Source organism: Crotalus tigris, unplaced genomic scaffold (assembly GCF_016545835.1).
Source record: "Crotalus tigris isolate CLP2741 ecotype Arizona unplaced genomic scaffold, ASM1654583v1 scf7180000019964.508439, whole genome shotgun sequence".
NCBI classification, from domain to species: Eukaryota; Metazoa; Chordata; class Lepidosauria; order Squamata; family Viperidae; genus Crotalus; species Crotalus tigris.
This window is the reverse complement of record NW_024097794.1, coordinates 439,327-460,043: the sequence shown is the minus strand read 5'-3', so window position 1 is coordinate 460,043 and position 20,717 is coordinate 439,327. Positions and strand designations below refer to the sequence as shown.

Genomic DNA, 20,717 nt, shown 5'->3' with positions numbered 1-20,717 from the left:
GGTGCTCCATCACTGGAGGTTTTTAAGAAGAGACTGGACAGCCATTTGTCTGAAATAGCATAGGGTTTCTTGCCTGAGCAGGGGGGTTGGACTAGAAGACCTCCAAAGGTCCCTTCCAGCTCTATTCTGATTGATTGATTGAGAAACATTGGTGTAGAATAAAAAGTCAAGTTGTGAGTGCTCCATCAACCTAGAACTAAGGAGAAATTTCCTGACAGTCAGAACAATTAACCAGTGGGACCGCTTGCCTCCAGAAGTTGTGGGTGCTCCATCACTGGAGTTTTTAAAGAAGAGACTGGATAGCCATTTGTCCAAAATGGCCTAGGGTCTCCTGCTTTGAGCAGGGGGTTGGACTAGAAGACCTCCAAAGGTCCCTTCAAGCTCTGTTATGATTGATTGAGATAGCAGGCCTGTGCAAAAGTTGCACTGCACCCCATGTCGTGCAACAAAGAGTGTGGCAGGAAGGGTCAGAAGTGGAGTGCAGGTAAGTCCTTGACTTACAACCGTTCGTTTAGTGACAGTTCAAAGTTGCAGGAGCTCGGAAACAAGAGACGACCGTTTTGCACACTTAAGACCGTTGCAGCCTCCCGGTGGTCATGTGATAAACATTCAGACGCTTGGCAACTGACCAGTATTTATGACAGTTGCAAGAAGACGGATTCGTTTTAACCAACGTGTTACTCATTTAACCATGGCCGTGATTCACTTAACGAGTGTGGTGAGAAATGGGGTAAAATTCACGGAACAGCAATGGAAATTGGGGGCTAAACATTTAGGCCATCGGCGATCTGCAGACGGTGTCCACGCGTCGGCTTTTGAGAGGTTCTTGGTGGGTGGAGTTAGGAAGGTGAGAATGTGGGTCCCAGAAAGTTTATTTATGTATGTGTTTGTTTGTGTGTTGCTGATTACTTTTACGAAAACTCAAGGTGGCAAACCTGCCCAGCACAACTTCCTCCTCTTGTTGCCCACAACAACGACCCTGTGAGGTGGGTTGGGCTGACAGACTGGGACTGGCCCAGGATCACCCAGCTGGCTTTCGTGGCTAAGGCGGGACTAGAACTCCCCATCTTCTGGTGATTGGCCCAAAGTCACCCAATGGTTTTCCATTCCTAAAGCGGGCCTAGAATACACCTTCTCCTCTGATTGGCCCAAAGTCACCCAATGGCCTTTCAGCCAGGAGACCAGCCTCCAACCAGGAGACCACGTGCTCTAGGGATGCCTCCCTCCAGCTCAGAAGGCACAAATTTATTTATTCGTGTTCTGCCATTATTATTTTTATAAGCAACTCGAGAGGGCAAACAGATCTAGCGTTGCTTTCTCCTCCTGTTTTTCCCATAACAACAACCTTGTGAGGTGGATTGGGCCGAGAGAGAGGGACTGTGGCTCAAAGTCACCCAGCCGGCTTTCATGACGGAGGCAGGACAAGAACTCATCGTCTCCTGGTGATTGACCCAAAATCACCCAGGTGGCTTTTGTGCTTAAGGCGGGACTAGAACTCACCGTCTCCTGGTGATTGGACCAAAGTCAGCTGGCTTTCATACCTGTGGCAGGACTAGAACTCACCATCTCCTGGTGATTGGCCCAGAGTCACCCAGCTGGCTTTCATGCCTAAGACGGGACTGGAACTCGCTGCCTCCTGGTGATTGGCCCCAAATCACCCAATTGTCTTTCATGCCTAAGGTGAGACTAGAACTCATCGCCTCCTGTGATTGGCCCAAAGCCACCCAGCCAGCTCTCATGTCTAAAGGCAGGACTTGAACTCAACATCTCTTGCTTTCTAGCCTGGTGCCTTAACTACTAGACCAGGGGTCTTCCAACTTGGCCCTTTGATGACTTGTGGACTTCAGCTCCCAGAATTCCTCAGCCTGGCTGAGGAATTCTGGGAGCTGAAGTCCACAAGTCATCAAAGGGCCAAGTTGGAAGATCCCTGCTTGTGGACTTCAACTCCCAGAATGCCTCAGCCAGGCACGCTGGCTGAGGAATTCTGGGAGTTGAAGTCTGCAAGTCATCAAAGGACCAAGTTGGAAGACCCCTACACTAGACCAAAATTGGCTCAAACATGGAAGTTGTTACCTTCCTGTTTTGAAACCAGGGTTTTGGGCACCGACATCCTGCCTTGCCTGGTTGTCATCTCCTTCCTCAGAAACTTAACGGCTGGGGTGATCAATATTAAACGTGATGATAATTAAACTGCGCTACAGAATGGAAACAGTGCAGCATCCCGGTCATCATGATTTCGCACAAACGGTGGCAAAACTGAACTTTGTACCTTAGACAGCTTCTCTCCAAAGGACACTTTGTTGTACAGGTAGTCCTCGACTCACCGACCGCAGCCGAGCCCAAAATTTCTCTGTTGTTAAGCGAGACGTTTGCGAAGGGAGCTCCCTTGTTACGACCTTTCTCGCCACACTGGTTTGAGTGAATCGCTGCACTCATTTAAGTTAATCCCACGGTTGATAAGTGAAGCTGGCTTCCCCCCATTAACTTCGCTTGTCGGTAAAGTCGCGAAACGTGACCGCGTGACCCCGGGTCGCCACAACCGTCATAAATAGGAGTCAGTTGCCAAACATCTGAATTTTGATCCAGTGCTGCAGCGGTCGTAAGTGTGAAAAACCCATCATACATCGCTTTTTAAAGTGCCGTAACTTCGAGGGCGGCTAAATGGACGAGTCTTAAGTTGAGGGCTACCCCGTGTTAGGGGTGAGATTTGAACACAGAACTTTAATACTTGATTACCTGGTTTGTGCAATTTTTGGCTGCTTAGATCAGGGCTTTTCAACCTTTTCACCCACTGTACCACTTTTAGGATATGGCAACATCCGAGTACCACCTAGCAAGGTGTCAAAAACTTGATGACCAAAAAAAAAAAAAGGAAAAAAAAGTAATGAAATACAGATAGTCCTCGACTTACAACAGTTCGCTTGGTGACTGTTCGAAGTTACAATGGCACTGAAAAAAGTCCCCCCAAGCCACAGCTGAGCAAGACACCTGCCTGCCCACCCAGCGGCGCTCTTCCTCCTGTCCGAGGTCTTCATTGTTGTGAGCATTTCTGTTGAGGATTGGCAGCGGGGGGGGGTGTTTGGTTTTTATTTCCCCCCCCCCCGTCTGCTGGGTGGTTGCAGCAGGTTTTGGTCACTTCACATGACCCTGGGACACTGGGACCGTCCTAAATATGAATCAGTTGCCAAGCATCTGAAGGTAAATCACAAGACCCTGGAGAGGCTGCAACATTCCAGCTGATCGGCGCGTTTTCTGGGCTCAGCAGAAGCGCCAGGATCAGTGCTGAGCTCCAGCTGGAGCCTGGCACTGATCCTGGCGCTTCCGCTGAGCCCTGACAGCCCTGCAGCTCCAGCCGTCTCTCACTCAGGCCTGTGCGGTGCTGCCACCGGTTCAGTTCATTCCCCTCCCCTGCTAGTGCTTTTCTAGGATGGTCGTGTACCACCTGCCAGTTGCCAATGTACCACAGGTGGTACCCGTACCACTGGTTGAAAAGCCCTGGCTTAGATAACACAGTTCTGCACCCCGTGTGCTAGAAATTGGGAGGGTTGCGTTCTAAAGGGACTGCGCTTCCATTGTAATTCGTTGTTACTCTTTTGGAAGTAAACTGATTTGGACTGTAAGGCAGCCTTGTACAGTGGCTAGAGCCTGCACCGAGGCAGGTGACTCTTGATTCTGTTCAGTCCTCCCCCCTGGGGCCAAATAACTATTTTCTTTTCCTCAGCATTTCCTGCCCCACGAAATTGTTGGGAAGTAAAATGACAGGAAGGGCTGCCTGCTTTTTAGCCCGTAGTTCTTTGAGGAAATCATAGAAACGTTAAGAAATAAATATATGCTTGCTTCAAGGAATCCGTGTGGATCAGGGAAGGTGGAGCTGCCGCAGGCAGTCCTCAACTTACGACCACAGTTGAGCCACAAATGTATGTCTCTAAATGAGAAATTTGTTAGTTTGGTTACAACTATGTTCGTGCCACATTTGTTCAGGGAATCCTGCAAGTTCTTAAATTAGTAAGTAAATCCGGCTTTCCCCATTGACTTTGCTCGTCAGAAGGTCAGTAAATCACATGATTCCCCCACCCCACCCCACCGTCATAAATGTGATTCAATTGTCAAGCGTCTGAATGTAAATCGTGCAACCACGGGGATGCCGCATCAGTGGGAAAAAGGGCCACACGTCACTTCTTCTGGTGCCGTCGTAACTTTGAGGGGTCGCTAAATGAACTGTCGTAAGTCGAGGAATGCCTGTGCTTTGCCTAAGTCTGGAGACAACCTGGGCGTGATTTGAATGATGGTTGATCAAGTATTATGAGGCTTTGGCACATCTTGGAAAAAAAGGTGTGGTGTGTTAAGAGACAATAATAATCAGCTCCGCATCTCTCAGCAAGAGAGATTAGATTTGGCGTACAGGTAATCCTTAATTTACAGCTATTCGCTTAGTGACCGTTTGAAGTTACGACAACACTGGCGAAAGTGATTTAGGACAATTTTTCACACGTCGGATCGTTGCAGCATCCGGGGATCACGTGATCAAAATTCAAACACTTGGCAACTGGCATGTACTTAGGACGGTTGCAGTGTCCAAGGGTCACGTGATCCCTTTTTTACACCGTGCTCGTCGAGCAAAGTCAATTGGGAATCCAGATTCACTTAACAATCGTGTTACTCACTTAAAAACCGCAGTGATTCACTGAACAATTGTGGGAAGAAAGATCGTAAAATGGGATAAAGCTCTCGTGTGTGTGTGTATGTGCGCGCACAGATAGGTATGTAGACAGACATAGATGAAAGTTATAGATGAGATAGAAAGATGAAAGTTATAGATGAGATAGATAAGTTATATATCATAGATGAAAGTTACAGATGATAGATAGATAGATAGATAGATAGATAGATAGATGAGTTATAGATAGATGATAGATAGATAGATGAAAGTTATAGATGAGATAGATAAGTTATAGATGATAGATAGATGAAAGTTATAGATAGATAAACATATGATAATGTATGATAGATAGATGAAAGTTATAGATGAGATAGATGTTATAGATGATAGATGAAAGTTATATATGATATAGATAAGTTATATATCATAGATGAAAGTTATAGATGATAGATAAAAGTTATATATGATCGATAAATATGTTAGAAAAATAGATGAAAGTTATAGATGGATAGACGGACGGACAGACAGACAGACGGATAAATGGATAGATGGATATGTATATATGTATGCATGTGTATAGCATGTGTATATGTGTGTTATGTATGTGTATGGGTAGATATATACTTTCTTTTGAGGCGGGGAACAGAATTTCATTTTTAACATGGTCCAGCGTGCTCACAGTAAAAACTAACAATAAAGCTTATCTTATTTTGCATTTGGGGTTAAGCTGAGATTGTAAGTCAAGGACTGCCTGCATGTAGTTCCACTGATAAATGCAATTTTTGACAAAGATGATTGCTATTTTCACAGCCGATACTGTAAATTCAATTTCAGACCCGCAGGTGGGAAACTTGCGTTCTCCCTGGTTCTGCGGCATTTCCCCCTATCCTGTGCTTCTGATCTCTGGAGGGGCAGTCAAATATTTAGAAGGCGATCAAAACATACAGAAACCATCCCCAGCCTTTCAAAAACATCCCGAAGGAGGAGAGTTTATTGCATTTTTCTACAGCTTTGCTACACAATGCTCTGAGGTTTTATCCTCAGAAAAATGCCGTGAGTCAGGTACGCTAAGGATATAAAATATGTGTGCTTTGGGATTGTTTAAGGAGCTTGGACACGGAAAGAAAAAAAAAACGGGGCTGTCTGATTCTGTTTTAACACTTCAGCCTCTTAGCCTGGTTGAAACCACATGATAGGGCGCGACGTGGTTTATTTGATGTTGGCCTGTTGTCTTGCGTTGTTTTGGTATCAATAATCAATCGCGTAAGAAAGCGTTGTTGTTAGTTGCGAAGTCGTGCCCGACCCATCGCGGCCCCATGGACAACGTTCCTCCAAGCCTTCCTGTCCTCTACCATCTTCTGGAGTCCATTGAAGCTCACGCCTGCTGCTTCAGGGACTCCATCCAGCCCCCTCATTCTCCGTCGTCCCCTTCTTCTCTTGCCCTCCATCTTTCCCAGCATCAGGCTCTTCTCCAGTGAGTCCTTCCTTCTCATTAGGCGGCCAAAGTACTTGAGTTTCAACTTCAGGATCTGGCCTTCTAAAGAGCAGTCGGGGTTGATCTCCTCTAGGACCGACCGGTTGGATCGCCTTGCAGTCCAGGGGACTCGCAGGAGTCTTCTCCAGCACCAGAGTTCAAAGGTCTCAATTCTTTGGCGCTCAGCCTTTCTTATGGTCCAGCTTCCACAGCCATACATTGCAACTGGGAAAACCATGGCCTGGACTATACGTACTTTTATTGGCAGGGTGACGTCTCTGCTTTTTAGTGTGCTGTCTAGATTTGCCATAGCTTTCCTCCCCAGGAGCAAGTGTCTTTTAATTTCTTGGCTGCAGTCCCCATCTGCGGTGATCTTGGAGCCCAGGAAGATAAAATCTGTCACTACCTCCATTTCTTCCCCATCTATTTGCCAGGAATTGAGAGGGCCGGATGCCATGATCTGGGTTTTCTTTCTTTCTTTCTTTCTTTCTTTCTTTCTTTCTTTCTTTCTTTCTTTCTTTCTTTCTTTCTTTCTTTCTTTCTTTCTTTCTTTCTTTCTTTCTTTTACAAATTTTATTTATAATACAGTTAAAAACAAACAAACATTGGATCTAACATGACATTCCACTATATACATTCTTACCAGGTTATTCCACTTTTTGCAATCAATTCTTCATCTCTACATATACATCTAAGTTTTATATACAATACTTATTCTCAAATAACATATCTTTCTATCTTAACATTCATCTTTAATGGCAACCGTCCTCTTGGAATTCCTCCAGCGGTAAAATTTATCGATCTGGGTTTTCTTAATGTTGAGGCAAGCATACGAACTTTTTAAATATGCCCCTCCTTATACATGGAGAAGAACAGGTACTCCTCGGCTTATGACCACAGTGGAGTTCAACGTTTCTGTCGCTAAGCGAGACTCCGGTGAATTTCGCCCCTGTTTGTAACTTTGCTTGCCACGCTCGTTCAGCGAATCACTGCCATTGTTATCACACAGTTGTTCAGTGAATCTGGCTCCCCCTCCATTCTGAATTGGCTTGTCAGAAAGTGGCAAAAGGGGATCGCATGACCCCGGGACACTGCGACCGTCGTAAATATGAACCAGCTGGAGAGTGCCCGAATTTTGATCGGGTAACCATCGGGACGCTGCAACGGTTCGTGGGAAAAACGGTCGTAAGTCAGAAAAATGGTCGTAAGTCGCTTTTTTTTTCAGTGACCCCCCCCCAGGACACTACAACGGTCATCAATACGAAGCAGTTGCCCAGCGTCCAAATTTTGATCACATGACCAAGGGCAGGGGTAGGCCACCTTGGCTCTTTTATGACTGGTGGACTTCAATTCCCAGAATTCCTAAACTAGCCACGCTGAGGGGAAAGGGAGAGGTTTCCAAGCTGAGCCAGGCCGGCTCAGGAATTCTGGGAGTTGAAGTCCACGAGTTATGAAGGGGCCAAAGTTTCCCTCACGCTGGCTCCAGTTGAAGTCCACGAGTTATGAAGGGGCCAAAGTTTCCCTCACGCTGGCTCAGGAAAGCTGAAGTCCACGAGTTATGAAGGGGCCAAAGTTTCCCTCACGCTGGCTCAGGAATTCTGGGAGTTGAAGTCCACGAGTTATGAAGGGGCCAAAGTTTCCCTCATGCTGGCTCAGACAGAGGAATAAGGAGCTGATTAGAGCTAGGACAGGGGTGGGCCATCTTGGCTCTTTTATGACTCGTGGACTTCAACTCCCAGAATTCCTGAGCCAGCCATGCTGAGGGGAAAGGGAGAGGTTTCCAAGCTAAGCCATGTTGGCTCAGGAATTCTGGGAGTTGAAGTCCACGAGCCATGAAGGGGCCAAAGTTTCCCTCATGCTGGCTGAGGAATTCTGGGAGTTGAAGTCCACAAGTCATAAAAGGGCCATAGTTCCCTCAGGCTGGCTCAGGAATTCTGGGAGTTGAAGCCCACGAGTCATAAAAGAGCCAAGCTTGCCTACCCCTGACCAAGGGGAATTCTACAATGGTCGTAAGTGTGAAAAAACGGTCTTAAGTCACTTTTTTCAGTGCCGTTGTAACTTTGAACGGTCACTAAATGCAGGGTTGTAAGCGAAGGGTTACATGATAATGGAAATATGGCGTAATATAATTATTGTGTTATAATAGTTGGAGGCTGTTATATTTGCCTCCAAGTGAGTTTGTTTGTGTTGTTGTTGCTAAGTGAGAAATTTGTTAAGTGAGTTTTCTTCTGAAAGATTTCCAGTGTTGGAGCGCTCACAACTTCTGGTGGCAGGTTGTTCCACCGGTTAATTGTTCTTACTGTTAGGAAATTTCTCCTTCATTCCAGGTTGCTTCTCTCCTTGATTAGTTTCCATCCAATTGTTTCTTGTCTTGCCTTCCAGTGCTTTAAAAAATAAGTTGACCCCTCTCTTCTTTGAGTTGGAAGGGACCATGGAGGTCTTCTAGTCCAACCCCCTGCTTATACAGGAAACCCTATACCATTTCAGACACTCTCTTCTTAAAAACTTCCAGTGTTTGAGCACTCACAACTTCTGGTGTCAGGTGGTTCCGCTGGTTAATTGTTCTTTCCTGTTAGGAAATTTCTCCTTCATTCCAGGTCGCTTCTCTCTTTGATTAGTTGAATTATTAAACAATTATCTTTGACTTAGCAGATTGGGTGGATCAAAGGAAGCAGGGTGGATTCCAAAATGCATTACTAAACAAATAGAGGTTTCTATGGTTTGTCCAGGAACAGAGACTGGGGGTTAGACTAGATGACCTCCAAGGTCCCTTCCAACTCTGTTCTTCAAAGGTGAAACAGGTAAAGATGTGTGCATAGGATATGGTTTAAATCGGGTCTTCAAACTTGGCCTTTTTATGACTTGTGGACTTCAACTCCCAGAATTCCTCAGCCAGGCGTGCCTGGCTGAGGAATTCTGGGAGTTGAAGTCCACAAGTCATAAAAGGGCCAGGTTTGAAGACCCTGGTTTAAATTCAGCTCGGAAATGCTCTAGGGTCTCCTGCTTGAGCAGGGGGCTGGACTAGAAGACCTCCAAGGTCCCGTCCCAATTTTATGGTGTTAAGAAATTCTGTAAGCGGGAAATGAGTTCGGAACTGGGACCTGCTGAGGGCGTCTAGCGACGGCCTCTCATTTCGTCTCCTGTTTCATTGCAGGCCCTGATGCTTGAAAACCTCCAGAAGCATTCAACCCCACACACCACCTTCCAGCCCAATTCCCAGGTAAGACCTGCCAGCCTCCCCTTGGTCTCCGGTTGAGCTGCAGTGAAAGTCTTCTGGGACTGCCGTGTTTCCTCCCAAAATAAGACCCAAACGGAACATAATCCCTACTATGATTTTTCAGGATGCTCGTAATGTAAGCCCCACCTCAAAAATAAGCTAAGTTAAGAAGATCATCAGCCAGACCAGGGGTGGGCCACCTTGGCTCTTTTATGACTGGTGGACTTCAACTCCCAGAATTCCTGAGCCAGCCACGCTGAGGGGAAAGGGAGAGGTTTCCAAGCTGAGCCAGGCTGGCTCAGGAATTCTGGGAGTTGAAGTCCACGAGTCATAAAAGAGCCAAGGTTGCCTAGCCCTGAACCAGATGGACACATTTAGTACTGTATTTCCCTGAATATAAGCCCTAACCAGAAAATAAGCTCTAAGGCAGTGGTTCTCAACCTTTTTAATGCCGCGACCCCCAACCAGTCGTAAGTCGAGGACTACTCAACCGGTCGTAAGTCGAGGACTACTCAACTGGTACAGCACCGTTTGCAGACTGGGACTTTTGGTGGGCTCAGCAGGGCAGAGACAGCCTGGACAATTCCTATTGGCTTTTGAAAGCCAATAGAATTAGACTCTATTTAAGAGAGTCTCTTCTATTGGCTTTCAAAAGCCAATAGAATCAAAGGGAGTAGCACAGCTAAGGAAAAGGGGGGGGGGAAATGGCAGACTGCGTTGTTTGGCGATCCTCGTGAAATGGTCGTTCGACCCCAAATGGGGTCCCGCAGGTTGAGAACCATTGCCCTAGATCAACAATCAAGAAGTAAACAATACCCCAATCAAGGGACTACAAAGGGACTACAGACAAGCTACCAGCAAGCAGTCCGATCAAGCAGCCATCCAAGAACACTCCCCACAACTCCGACTTGTGTATAAAAAGAGAGCAAATCCCACTACCTCTAGCGCTGATGGTGTTATTTAGTTGGGTCATGAAATGTCTGTAAGAAAACAGCCAAACTCAGCAAGCACCAGGGACCCCAAAATCGTCCTTCTCCTCAGCCTATTCCTCCTCCTCCCCCCCCCCCACGCTCCCTTCTAGCACTGATGATATTCCCTAGTTGGGTCATGAAATGTCTGCAAGAAAACAAGCTCAGAGAGCACCAAGGACCCCACAGTTTTCTTCCTCCTCTTCCTCCTCCTCCTCCTCCTCCTCCAACCTCACTCCTTCCAGCACTGATGATATCACCTAGTTGGGCCATGAAATGTCTGTAAGGAAACCAGCAAGCTCAGAGAGCACCAAGGACTTCACAGCCACCTCCTCCTCCTCCTCCTCCTCCTCCTCCTCCTCTCTCCACAAACCCCACTCCCTTCTAGCACTGATGATGTTGCCTAGTTGGGTCAGGAAACGTCTGCAAGAAAACCACCCAGCTCAGAAACCATCAAGGGCCCCACAATCCTCCTCCTCCTCTGCCTGTTCCTCCCCCTCCTCCCCTTCCTCCTCCTCCTCCTCTCCACAAGCCCCACTCCCTTCCAGCCCTGACGATGTCACCTAGTTGGGTCGCGAAACGTCTGCAAGGAAAACCCATCCAGCCCAAAGAGCCCCGAGGACTCCGGTGCTGCAAATTCAGTTCAAAACATTTTTTCTCTTGTCGGCACTTTATAAGACAGTGGTTCTCAACCTGTGGGTCGGGACCCCATTTGGGGTCGAACGACCATTTCATGGGGGTCGCCAAACAACGCAGTCCGCCATTTTCCCCCCTTTTCCTTAGCTGTGCTCCTCCCTTTTATTCTATTGGCTTTCGAAAGCCAATAGAAGAGACTCTCTTGAATAGACTCTAATTCTATTGGCTTTCCAAAGCCAATAGGAATTGTCCAGGCTGCCTCTGCCCTGCTGAGCCTGCCAAAAGTCCCATTCTGCAAACGGTGCTGCACCAGTCGAGTAGTCCTCGACTTACGACCGGTTGAGTAGTCCTCGACTTACGACCGGTTGGGGGGTCGCGGCATTAAAAAGGTTGAGAACCACTGGTATAAGATGTGCCGGCTTCGTACGGGCTGGGTGTTCAGGCAGGGGTGTTTTGCTCCTCTGAAGCCTGTTTTCCCACCAGATCGGGGAGGAGATGAGCCAGAACAGCATCATCAAGCAATACCTGGAGAAACAGCAGGAGCTGTTGAGGCAGCGTCTGGAACGGGAAGCTCGGGAGGCAGCTGACCTGGAAAGTAAGTGACGTTGTGCGACATCCTCCCCTCCCCTCCTCCTCTTTCCCATAATTCACAGGGGGAGAGGAGGGACAGCAGCTTGTGTTTGAACCAAATTGCATCTCGCAGGGATTAATATTGATATGTATTTATAGGTAAGGCTGGAGGTCTACACCTGTGTCGTGTAGAGCAGTGGTTCTTAACTTTTTTTGAACGAATCGCCTCCTTGAGCCAATGAGGAAGTTGTCATCGCCCCCCCCCCCCATCACACATAAGAAATAATTCTTCAATTGATGCAAACACTTTTTTTTTTGTTTTCTTTAAAATTGTCATCTGGCCATATCGGTGCCAATAATTTATTTCCAGTCTTTTTCCCCTTATCTCAACTGTGTGGGAAAATTTTGGTGCCACCCGTCACTTTATTAAAATGAAATAATGTATTTCATTATTGTCTTATTTATTCAAGACACTTAAAGGTAATGACCACTGAAAACAAAATTCAATGGCAAGGAAGTGAAATGCCCGAAAAGAAAAACAGGAACGTTTAATGATTGAATTACAACTGAAATTTAAGACGCAAAAAGGAATATAAAAAGGGCATAAGAACAAACCGCAATGCGCGTGAAGATAAGCGATGCGTATTCACATAGGTACGCGTTCTGCACTGAAGCTAGCTGGAGGAACATTTGAAAACACAATTCAGTCCACTAATAGTGATGTTTTTGTACGACAGATAGACAGCGATTCACTGTACGAAAAAGTCTCAAAAGTGTCCCCAAAACGTCTCGCTCCATTGCCCCCATATCGCCCCCTTTTTGTTCTTCGCCCCCGCGTCGCCCCTTTTCATTCCATCGCCCCCCTGAAAAACGAAATCGCCCCCTGGGGGGCGATATCGCCCAGGTTAAGAACCACTGGTATAGAGCACGTTTACGTGTGTGTTACGTATGGGCACACTTTTGAGAACAGGCCACAGAGTTTCATTTTTAATCTGTGCCAGTGTGCCCACAGCAAAAAATAAAATAAAAATAAAATGACAATAAAAGTTATCTTATTATCATGCTTTTTCTGTTTCAAGCTTCCTTCTAAGTCCACAAGCAGGGCTCTTCAAACTTAGCCCTTGGATGATTTGTAGACTTCAGCTCCCAGAATTCCTCAGCCAGCATGCCTGGCTGAGGAATTCTGGGAGTTGAAGTCCACAAGCAGGGCTCTTCAAACTTGGCCCTTTGATGACTTGTGGACTTCAAACTTGGCCCCCTCATGACTCGTGGACTTCAACGCCCAGAATTCCTGAGCCAGCATGGCTCAGCTTGGAAACCTCTCCCTTTCCCCTCAGCATGGCTGGCTCAGGAATTCTGGGAGTTGAAGTCCACCAGTCATCAAAGGGCCAAGTTTGAAGACCCCTGCTCTCTCTGATCAACAAGAAATCTCTCTGGTAGCCAAGCATGGAAATTGCCTCGCAACAAACTGACATTATATTCTATTGATTGATTGATTAATTGAATGATTCGAATCCCACCTTTATTATTATTATTATTTCAAACAACCCAAGGTGGCGAACATATCCAACACACTTTGTTTCCTCCTTTCTCCCCACCAGAGAGAGAGAGAGAGAGACTTTTTTTTTTGCTCTTTTGAGAATAACTGCAGTTAAGTCAATCATGTGGTTGTTAAGTGAATCTGGTTGGGGGGGGGATTGATCAGAAACCAGCTGGGAAGATCACAAATGGTGATCCCATGACCCCGGGACAGTGCAACTGTCATAAATATATGCCAGGTGAACAAGCCCCTGAATGTTGATCATCTGACCGTGGGGATCCTGCAACGGTCGTAATTGTGAAAACAGGTCCTAAGTCATTTTTTGGGGTGCCATTGTAACTTCCATCAGTCACTAAAAGGATGGTTGTAAGTTGAGGACTACCTGCAGCCGAATCTAATTTCCTATTCCTGTACCCAGCCATAGAGATTATAGAGTACCTTAAAATTTTTTAAAATAATCAAAAGGTCTACAGATGTTACCTGCCTCATACTTATTTGTGGGGGAAGGCAGATTCGCTTAACAACCAGTTTACTCGCCTACCTTCTGCAGGGAGGGATTAACTGCCGTTGAGAGAAAAGAGTAAAGGAGGGGAGAAGGAAGTAGGAAGGTTGGAGGAGAAGAGGAGAAGTGGGGGGAAAGGGTAGGAGAGTGGTGAAGGAAAGAGAAGAGGAGAGGAAGAAGAGGGAAGTAGGGAAGAGAAGAAAGGAAGAAAGAAGGTAGAGAAGAAGGAGTGTGGATACAGTGAAAGGGGAAATGGGCGAGCAACACCAAAAGTCCTGTGTATGTATTTATTTCATTTTTTTTATTATTATAAATTTTTACAATTTTACAATAAAAACCCCTTCCCCAATCCCTCCCAACCCACCCCAAAACCCTCCCCCATTCTTCCCAGAGCTGAATACAGGGTTAACTATAACTTATAAGAAAAAACTTTTAAACCCAAATAAACCTCAAACAAGTATAATTACATTCAGTAAACAAATTATTAAATACTTTAACTCCATTATATATAAAAAACAGAAAGAGAAAAAGAAGAAAAGAAAAAAATAAAAAAATTATAAAAAAACAAAAACAAAACTATTCTACAACTTCTAAATAGTATCTTAAACTTTAAATATAAATTATTCAAAAGCTAAATGGTATTTTCTTATATCATACTTATATTGTATAAAATTTATCCATCTTTTCCACACCGAGAGATACTTCTCTGGCGATTGATCTTTCCAAAAAGCCGAAATTTTTGCCATTTTCGGCTAAATAAGAAACTTTAAAAAAACCATTCCTGCAAAGTAGGCAAAGCTTCCTCCTTCCAATATTGCCCTATTAACCACCTTGCCCCTGTCAGTATTTATTTCATTTTATTAAAGGTATCTTATCTATGAACGTAAAAAGAACGTATGTGATAAATATCACGGTATGTGTATGGGGGAGAGTTTGGAAAAATAAAAAATAAAATAAAATAAAAACAAAGGCCTCCCTTAGCGATGGGAATTTTGGGCTCCGTTCCGGGCGTAAGTCCGGGAACTCCCTGTAAAAGTACACACAGTCCTTGGCTTACAACAGTACATTTAGGGATCATTCAGAGTTACAACGGAACTGAGGGGGGGGGAAAAGGGCACAGATGTATTTTATGAGGGCAAGTCACAAGGATAAGGCGGGTGGCCAGTGAATTTCATCAACCAATCATAAACTGACGTTCCTGTTCCTTTGCCAGGCAAAACGTGCGTCATCTCGCGCAAGAGGGAAGAAGAGGAAGAAGAGGAATCCCGCAAACCGGAAGGGCATCTCTCTCGGGTCAGGCAGGTAAATGGCAGGAGAACAGGTGGGTGGGGAGGGGCCAGCCATGTGCCTCTGAAGAGGAGGTGGGAGGGGATGATGGGGGAGGTGATCAGCAGGGACAGGTAAGCCCCCTGCCTCCCCATTTTGGAATAAATGTTTACTGGAGGCAGTTGAGCAGTTTCTCCTCATTATTATTGTTATTATTATTATATTTTTTTCTATTGAAAATTTTTAACAATACAGTTCCCTTCCCCAAGCCCCCCCCAAGCCCCCCCATACCCTCCCCCGACCTTCCCAGAGCTGAATACAGGCTTAATTAAAATTTTTCAAAAAATCTTAAAACAGATATAAACCATTAACAAGTCTAAATACATTAATTAAACCAATTTATGAAATAGTTAACAATAATATATATATATAAAGACAAAAATACAAGAAAATACAAAAAAAATAGGAAGAAAGGAAAAAGAAAAAAGAAGGAAGAGAAAAAAGAAAAAAGAAAAGGAAAGTCTATAAAATCTATAAAATATCTTAAATTTTAAATATAAGTTGTGAAAAGCTAAATAATATTTTTTTATGTCCAACTTATGTTGTATAAAGTCTATCCATTTTTTCCATACCCAAAAATACTTCTCTTGCGGTTGGTGTTTTAAGAAAGCCGAAATCTTTGCCATTTCCGCCAAATAAGAAACTTTAAAAAAACCACTCTTGCAAGGTAGGCAAAGATTCCTTCTTCCAACATTGCCCTACTAACAACCTTGCCGCTGTAATTAAATTTAACATCAATATAGTCTCTTTAGTATCACAATCAGAAACAATACCTAACAAAAACAATTGTGGGGTAAATTTTACCCTTCTAAAAATTCTTTGGATATTCCACCATATCTTAATCCAAACGCTGCTTTAAGCTCCCCCTTTTGGCTGTAAAAACACAAAAGAATAATGATAATAATATTATTGTTATTATTATCATTATTCTTTTGTGTTTTTACAGCCAAAAGGGGGGGCTTAAAGCAGCGCTTGTCTTTAATTCAGCGGTTCTCAACCTTTCTAATGCCGCGACCCCATAATACAATTCCCCATGTTGTGGTGATCCCCAACCACTAATACATCACCGGGTGCCAGGGGCGTGGCCAAAGAAAAGGGGGGGAAAAATGGCGGACAGCCTTGTTTGGCGACCCCCGTGAAATGGTCGTTCGACCCCAAATGGGATCCCGATCCACAGGTTGAGAACCACTGCTTTAATTCCTCTTTGAAAATAGCTGATAATACATTATTTGGTGGGGAGGTGGGTGTTGGTTGCTGGATGTTTTGTGCTTCAGGCTGGGGGGGGGGGGGATCATTGGCTGCTAAAAGAAGCGCCATGAAGGATCACTTCGATGGATCCTGATCTGTCATTCTGCCGGGGAAGTATTGAGTCTGTCACGTGATTTTGATTCCGAACACAGGCCTGGAATGAAAATCACGTGAAGTGTTAGTGCCGCTTTATAAAACCTCAGTAAAGGCCACCTCTGGAATCCTGCATGTATTTATTTATTTATGAGACTTATATACCGCTTTAAGTGCAAGCACTCTCTAAGCGGTGTACACCAGTAAGCAATGTGTGTATATATATTTACATTGCCCCCAACAATCTGGGTCCTCATTTTACCTACCCCGGAAGGATGGAAGGCTGAGTCAACCTTGAGCCGGTGAAATTTGAACCGCTGACCTGCTGAACACAGTCAGCTAAAGTGGCCTGCAGTACTGCACTCTAACTGCTGCGCCACCTTGGCTCATCCAGTTTTGGTCACATTACAAAAAAAAAAAAAAAAGATGTTGAGACTTGGGAAAAAGCGCAGAGAAGAGCAACTAAGAGGATTAAAAGCCTGGAAACTAAAACATAGGAAGGACAGCTGCAGGATTTGGGTATGGCCGGTGTAGGGGTGACATGATTGCAGTCTTCCAGTATTTGAGGAGGTGCCCCAAAGAAGAAGGGGTCAAGCTATTCTCCACAGCACCTGAGGGCAGGGCAAGAAACAACGGTCGGAAACTGACCAAAGAGAGAAGCAACCTGGAATTAAGGAGAAACTTCCTGACAGTGAGGACAATGAACCAGTGGAACCGCTTGCCACTAGAAGTTGTGGTAGCTCCATCACTGGAGGTTTTTAAGAAGAGACTGGACAGCCACTTATCTGAAATGGCATAGAGTCTCCTGCTTGAGCAGGGACCTGGACTAGAGGACCTCCAAGGTCCCTTCCAGCTCTGTTGTGATTGATTTATACCAGGGGTAGGCCACCTTGGCTCTTTTATGACTCGTGGACTTCAACTCCCAGAATTCCTGAGCCAGCCACGCTGAGGGAAAAAGGGAGAGGTTTCCAAGCTGAGCCAGGCTGGCTCAGGAATTCTGGGAGTTGAAGTCCACGAGTCATAAAAGAGCCAAGGTTGCCTACCCCTGATTTATACCTCTATAAGTGTCTGATATGGCACAGCAACCAAACAGGACCTGTACAGACTCCAATGGATAGTTAGGACTGCAGAAAAAACCAGTTGCAGCCAGCTGCCTTCCATTGAGGACCTGTACATTGCATGGGTCAGAAGGAGGGCTGGGAAATTATCTACAGACCCCTCTCATCCAGGACATAAACTGTTTCAACTCCTCTAGTTGTTTTGGCACACCGCTACAGGGCATTGTGTGTGCCAAAACAACTAGACACAGGGACGTTTATTTCCTCCTTGTGCCCTCACTTTGCTGAACCCCTAATTCCCATAGTACTGCCTTACGTTGGAGTATATTTACCCATCTTGTATGGCTATATTATTATTATTATTATCGATCATTGCACAGTCAGCCAGATGTTCAGACTGGATTTGGCATTTTGTCTACCTATCGAGTCCTTACCCAGGACCTGGGATAGGCAGATGTGGATGTTTGATGGTATTACAGATATCGTCGCAGGATGGAAGCAGTTCCTAGTAAGGCCGCCTTTTGCAATTGACTAATAGCGAATTTGTCAATGCCAATGGGGTTCAAGTGGTTCTCCAGTTGTTTTGGGATTGCACCCAAGGAGCCTATGACTATTGGTACTACCCTTGCTTGCTTTTGCCACAGTCTTTCTATTTCTATTTGTAGGTCTTTGTATTTTGTTATCTTCTCCAGTTCTTTCTCTTCTATTCTGCTGTCTCCAGGCACTGCCACGTCCACTATCCAGACTTTTTTGCCTTTCTTATCGACAATTGTTAAGTCTGGGGTGTTATGTTGCAGGTGCTTGTCTGTTTGCATTCTGAAGTCCCAGAGCAGTTTAATTTTATCATTTTCTATGACTTTCTCTATTTTATGATCCCACCAGTTTTTGCTTACAGGCAAATGATATTTTTTGCAGATCTTCCAATGCACCATTGTTGCTACTTTGTCATGCCGCTGCTTGTAGTCAGTCTGTGCAATCTTCTTGCAACAGCTTACCAAGTGGTCCACTGTTTCTTCAGCTTCTTTGCATAGGCGGCACTTACTGTCTGTTGCTGTCTTCTCAATTTTGACTTTATATGCATTTGTCCTTAAGGCTTGGTCTTGTGCAGCCAGAATTAGTCCCTCGGTCTCTTTCTTCAATTTTCCTGCTCTTAGCCATTGCCAGGTCTTGTTATTATCTGCTTTCCCAGCTATTTTTTTAATGTATTGGCCATGTAGTGCTTTGTCTTCCCATGCCTCTATTCTGTTCTTCATTTGGTCTTTCTTGTAGGCCAGTTTGGTCTCTCCAGTAGTCAGTAAGCCTTCCTGATACACTAATTTCAGTGCATCTTCATCATTGTTCTTCAGATATTCTTCCAAAGCCATTTTTCCTTCTTCTTCTTCTTCTTCTATTATTATCGATCATCGCACAGTCAGCCAGATGTTCAGACTGGATTTGGCATTTTGTCTACCTATCGAGTCCTTACCCAGGACCTGGGATAGGCAGATGTGGATGTTTGATGGTATTACAGGTATCGTCGCAGGATGGAAGCAGTTCCTAATAAGGCCGCCTTTTGCAATTGACTAATAGCAAATTTGTCAATGCCAATGGTGTTCTATTATTATTATTATTATTATTATTATTATTATTATTATTATTATTATTATTATTATTACCTTAAGGCTTGGTCTTGTGCAGCCAGAATTAGTCCCTCGGTCTCTTTCTTCAATTTTCCTGCTCTTAGCCATTATTATTATTATTATTATTATTATTATTATCTTTCTCATCTTCTCTGCTACCCCTATTTATTGGTACCGTTATTATGGTTATTGTTACTCTGCTGTTTTGTGTGTACATTTGAGAGCTTCTTCACCCCAGACAAATTCCTTGGGTGTCTAACTACACTTAGCCAAATAAAGTACAGTTCCCCAACTTTTCCGGCTTTGCGGACCGGCGGGGGAAGGAGAGGCGAAGCGTCCTGCTCAAGCGGCCAAGCAACCGGGCGCAAGCAGATACATTTTTGTGAGCGGCGGGTCTGGGTGCCCGCCGCTCACACAGATGGAGCACGCTCACCTGTCTCACCCACTGCTCACCCAAATGGGGGGGCACCCGCCCCTTCTGCGGCCCAGTTGCAAACCATTCACGAGCCAGTACTGGGCTGCAGCCCAGGGGTTGGGGACCCCCTGCAATAAAATGTCCGTGGAGATTCTCCGTCTTCCAGGTAATAGTTGTCTGAAAGGTGATATTTTTTTCAGGAGGCTGTTCTTCTCCAGAGAACTTCTAACTATTGGGTTACTAATACATCTGAGAATTCAATACCTTGCAGCATATCTTCTGTATTAGCAGTTGAACTAGAACAAGGGTGTCAAACTCACAATGTCACGTGACATGTTAATAATAATAATAATAATAATAATAATAATAATAATAATAATAATAATAGTTGGAAGGGACCTTGGAGGTCATCTAATCCAACTGGACTGTCTTATTTTTCCTTTGAAGACGTTTCGCTTCTCATCTCAGAAGCTTCCTCGGCTCTGGCCGAGTGATCTGGAACGGAAGGATTTATACTCCTTGCAGACAGCTGGTCATTTGCCTTTTTTTGGGAGAGTCGTCGAGGCCACTGGGAGGTTTGTCTGTGTCTTACAGGGTCAACGGAGTGCTGCAAATGGGTGTAGGGCCTTCTTGGAACTAACTGCTGGAAGGACTGTGTGGTAGACTGGAGATGGACAGTGTCGTATCCTTCCCCCCCCCCCCTACTGAGAGAGGGCTGTTCAGTTTTGACACAGATGGTCTTACTTATCTTTGAAAGAGGGGTCAAAGAGGCCAAATTGATGTCTATATTGAACAGCCCACTCTCAACAGAGGGGGAAGGATACGACATCGTCTTATCTCCAGTCTACCACACAGTCCCAAGAAGGCTCCACATCCATTTGCACCACTCAGGTGACCCCCAAGGACACAGGTAAACCTCAAGGTGGCCTCAACGACAGTGGTTCTCAACCTGTGGGTCGGGACCCCATTTGGGGTCGAACGACCATTTCACAGGGGTCGCCAAACAATGCAGTCTGCCATTTTTTCCCCCCTTTTCCTTAGCTGTGCTCCTCCCTTTTATTCTATTGGCTTTTGAAAGCCAATAGAATAGACTCTCTTGAATAGAGTCTAATTCTGTTGGCTTTCAAAAGCCAATAGGAATTGTCCAGGCTGTCTCTGCCCTGCTGAGCCCACCGAAAGCCCCAGTCTGCAAACGGTGCTGCACCAGTTGAGTAGTCCTCGACTTACGACCGGTTGAGTAGTCCTCAACTTACGACCGGTGGGGGGGGGTCGCAGCATTAAAAAGGTTGAGAACCACTGCTCTAAAAGAAGGCAAACGACCAGCTGTCTGCAAGGAGCATAAATCCTTCCACTCCCCACTATCCAGTCGGAGCCGAAGAAGCTTCTGGAAC

At 45.2% G+C, this 20,717-nt stretch overlaps 1 protein-coding gene across 1 annotated transcript in view; it reads left to right on the top strand.

Moving 5' to 3' along the window:
* ACIN1 (apoptotic chromatin condensation inducer 1) overlaps positions 1-20,717 on the top strand; it is a 59,661-nt gene that overhangs the window by 1,028 nt on the left and 37,916 nt on the right. The window contains exons 2-4 of the mRNA XM_039365140.1: positions 9,289-9,354; positions 11,439-11,550; positions 14,781-14,869. Coding sequence (XP_039221074.1) covers positions 9,289-9,354; positions 11,439-11,550; positions 14,781-14,869 — 267 coding nt within the window. The remainder of the gene's footprint in view (positions 1-9,288; positions 9,355-11,438; positions 11,551-14,780; positions 14,870-20,717) is intronic.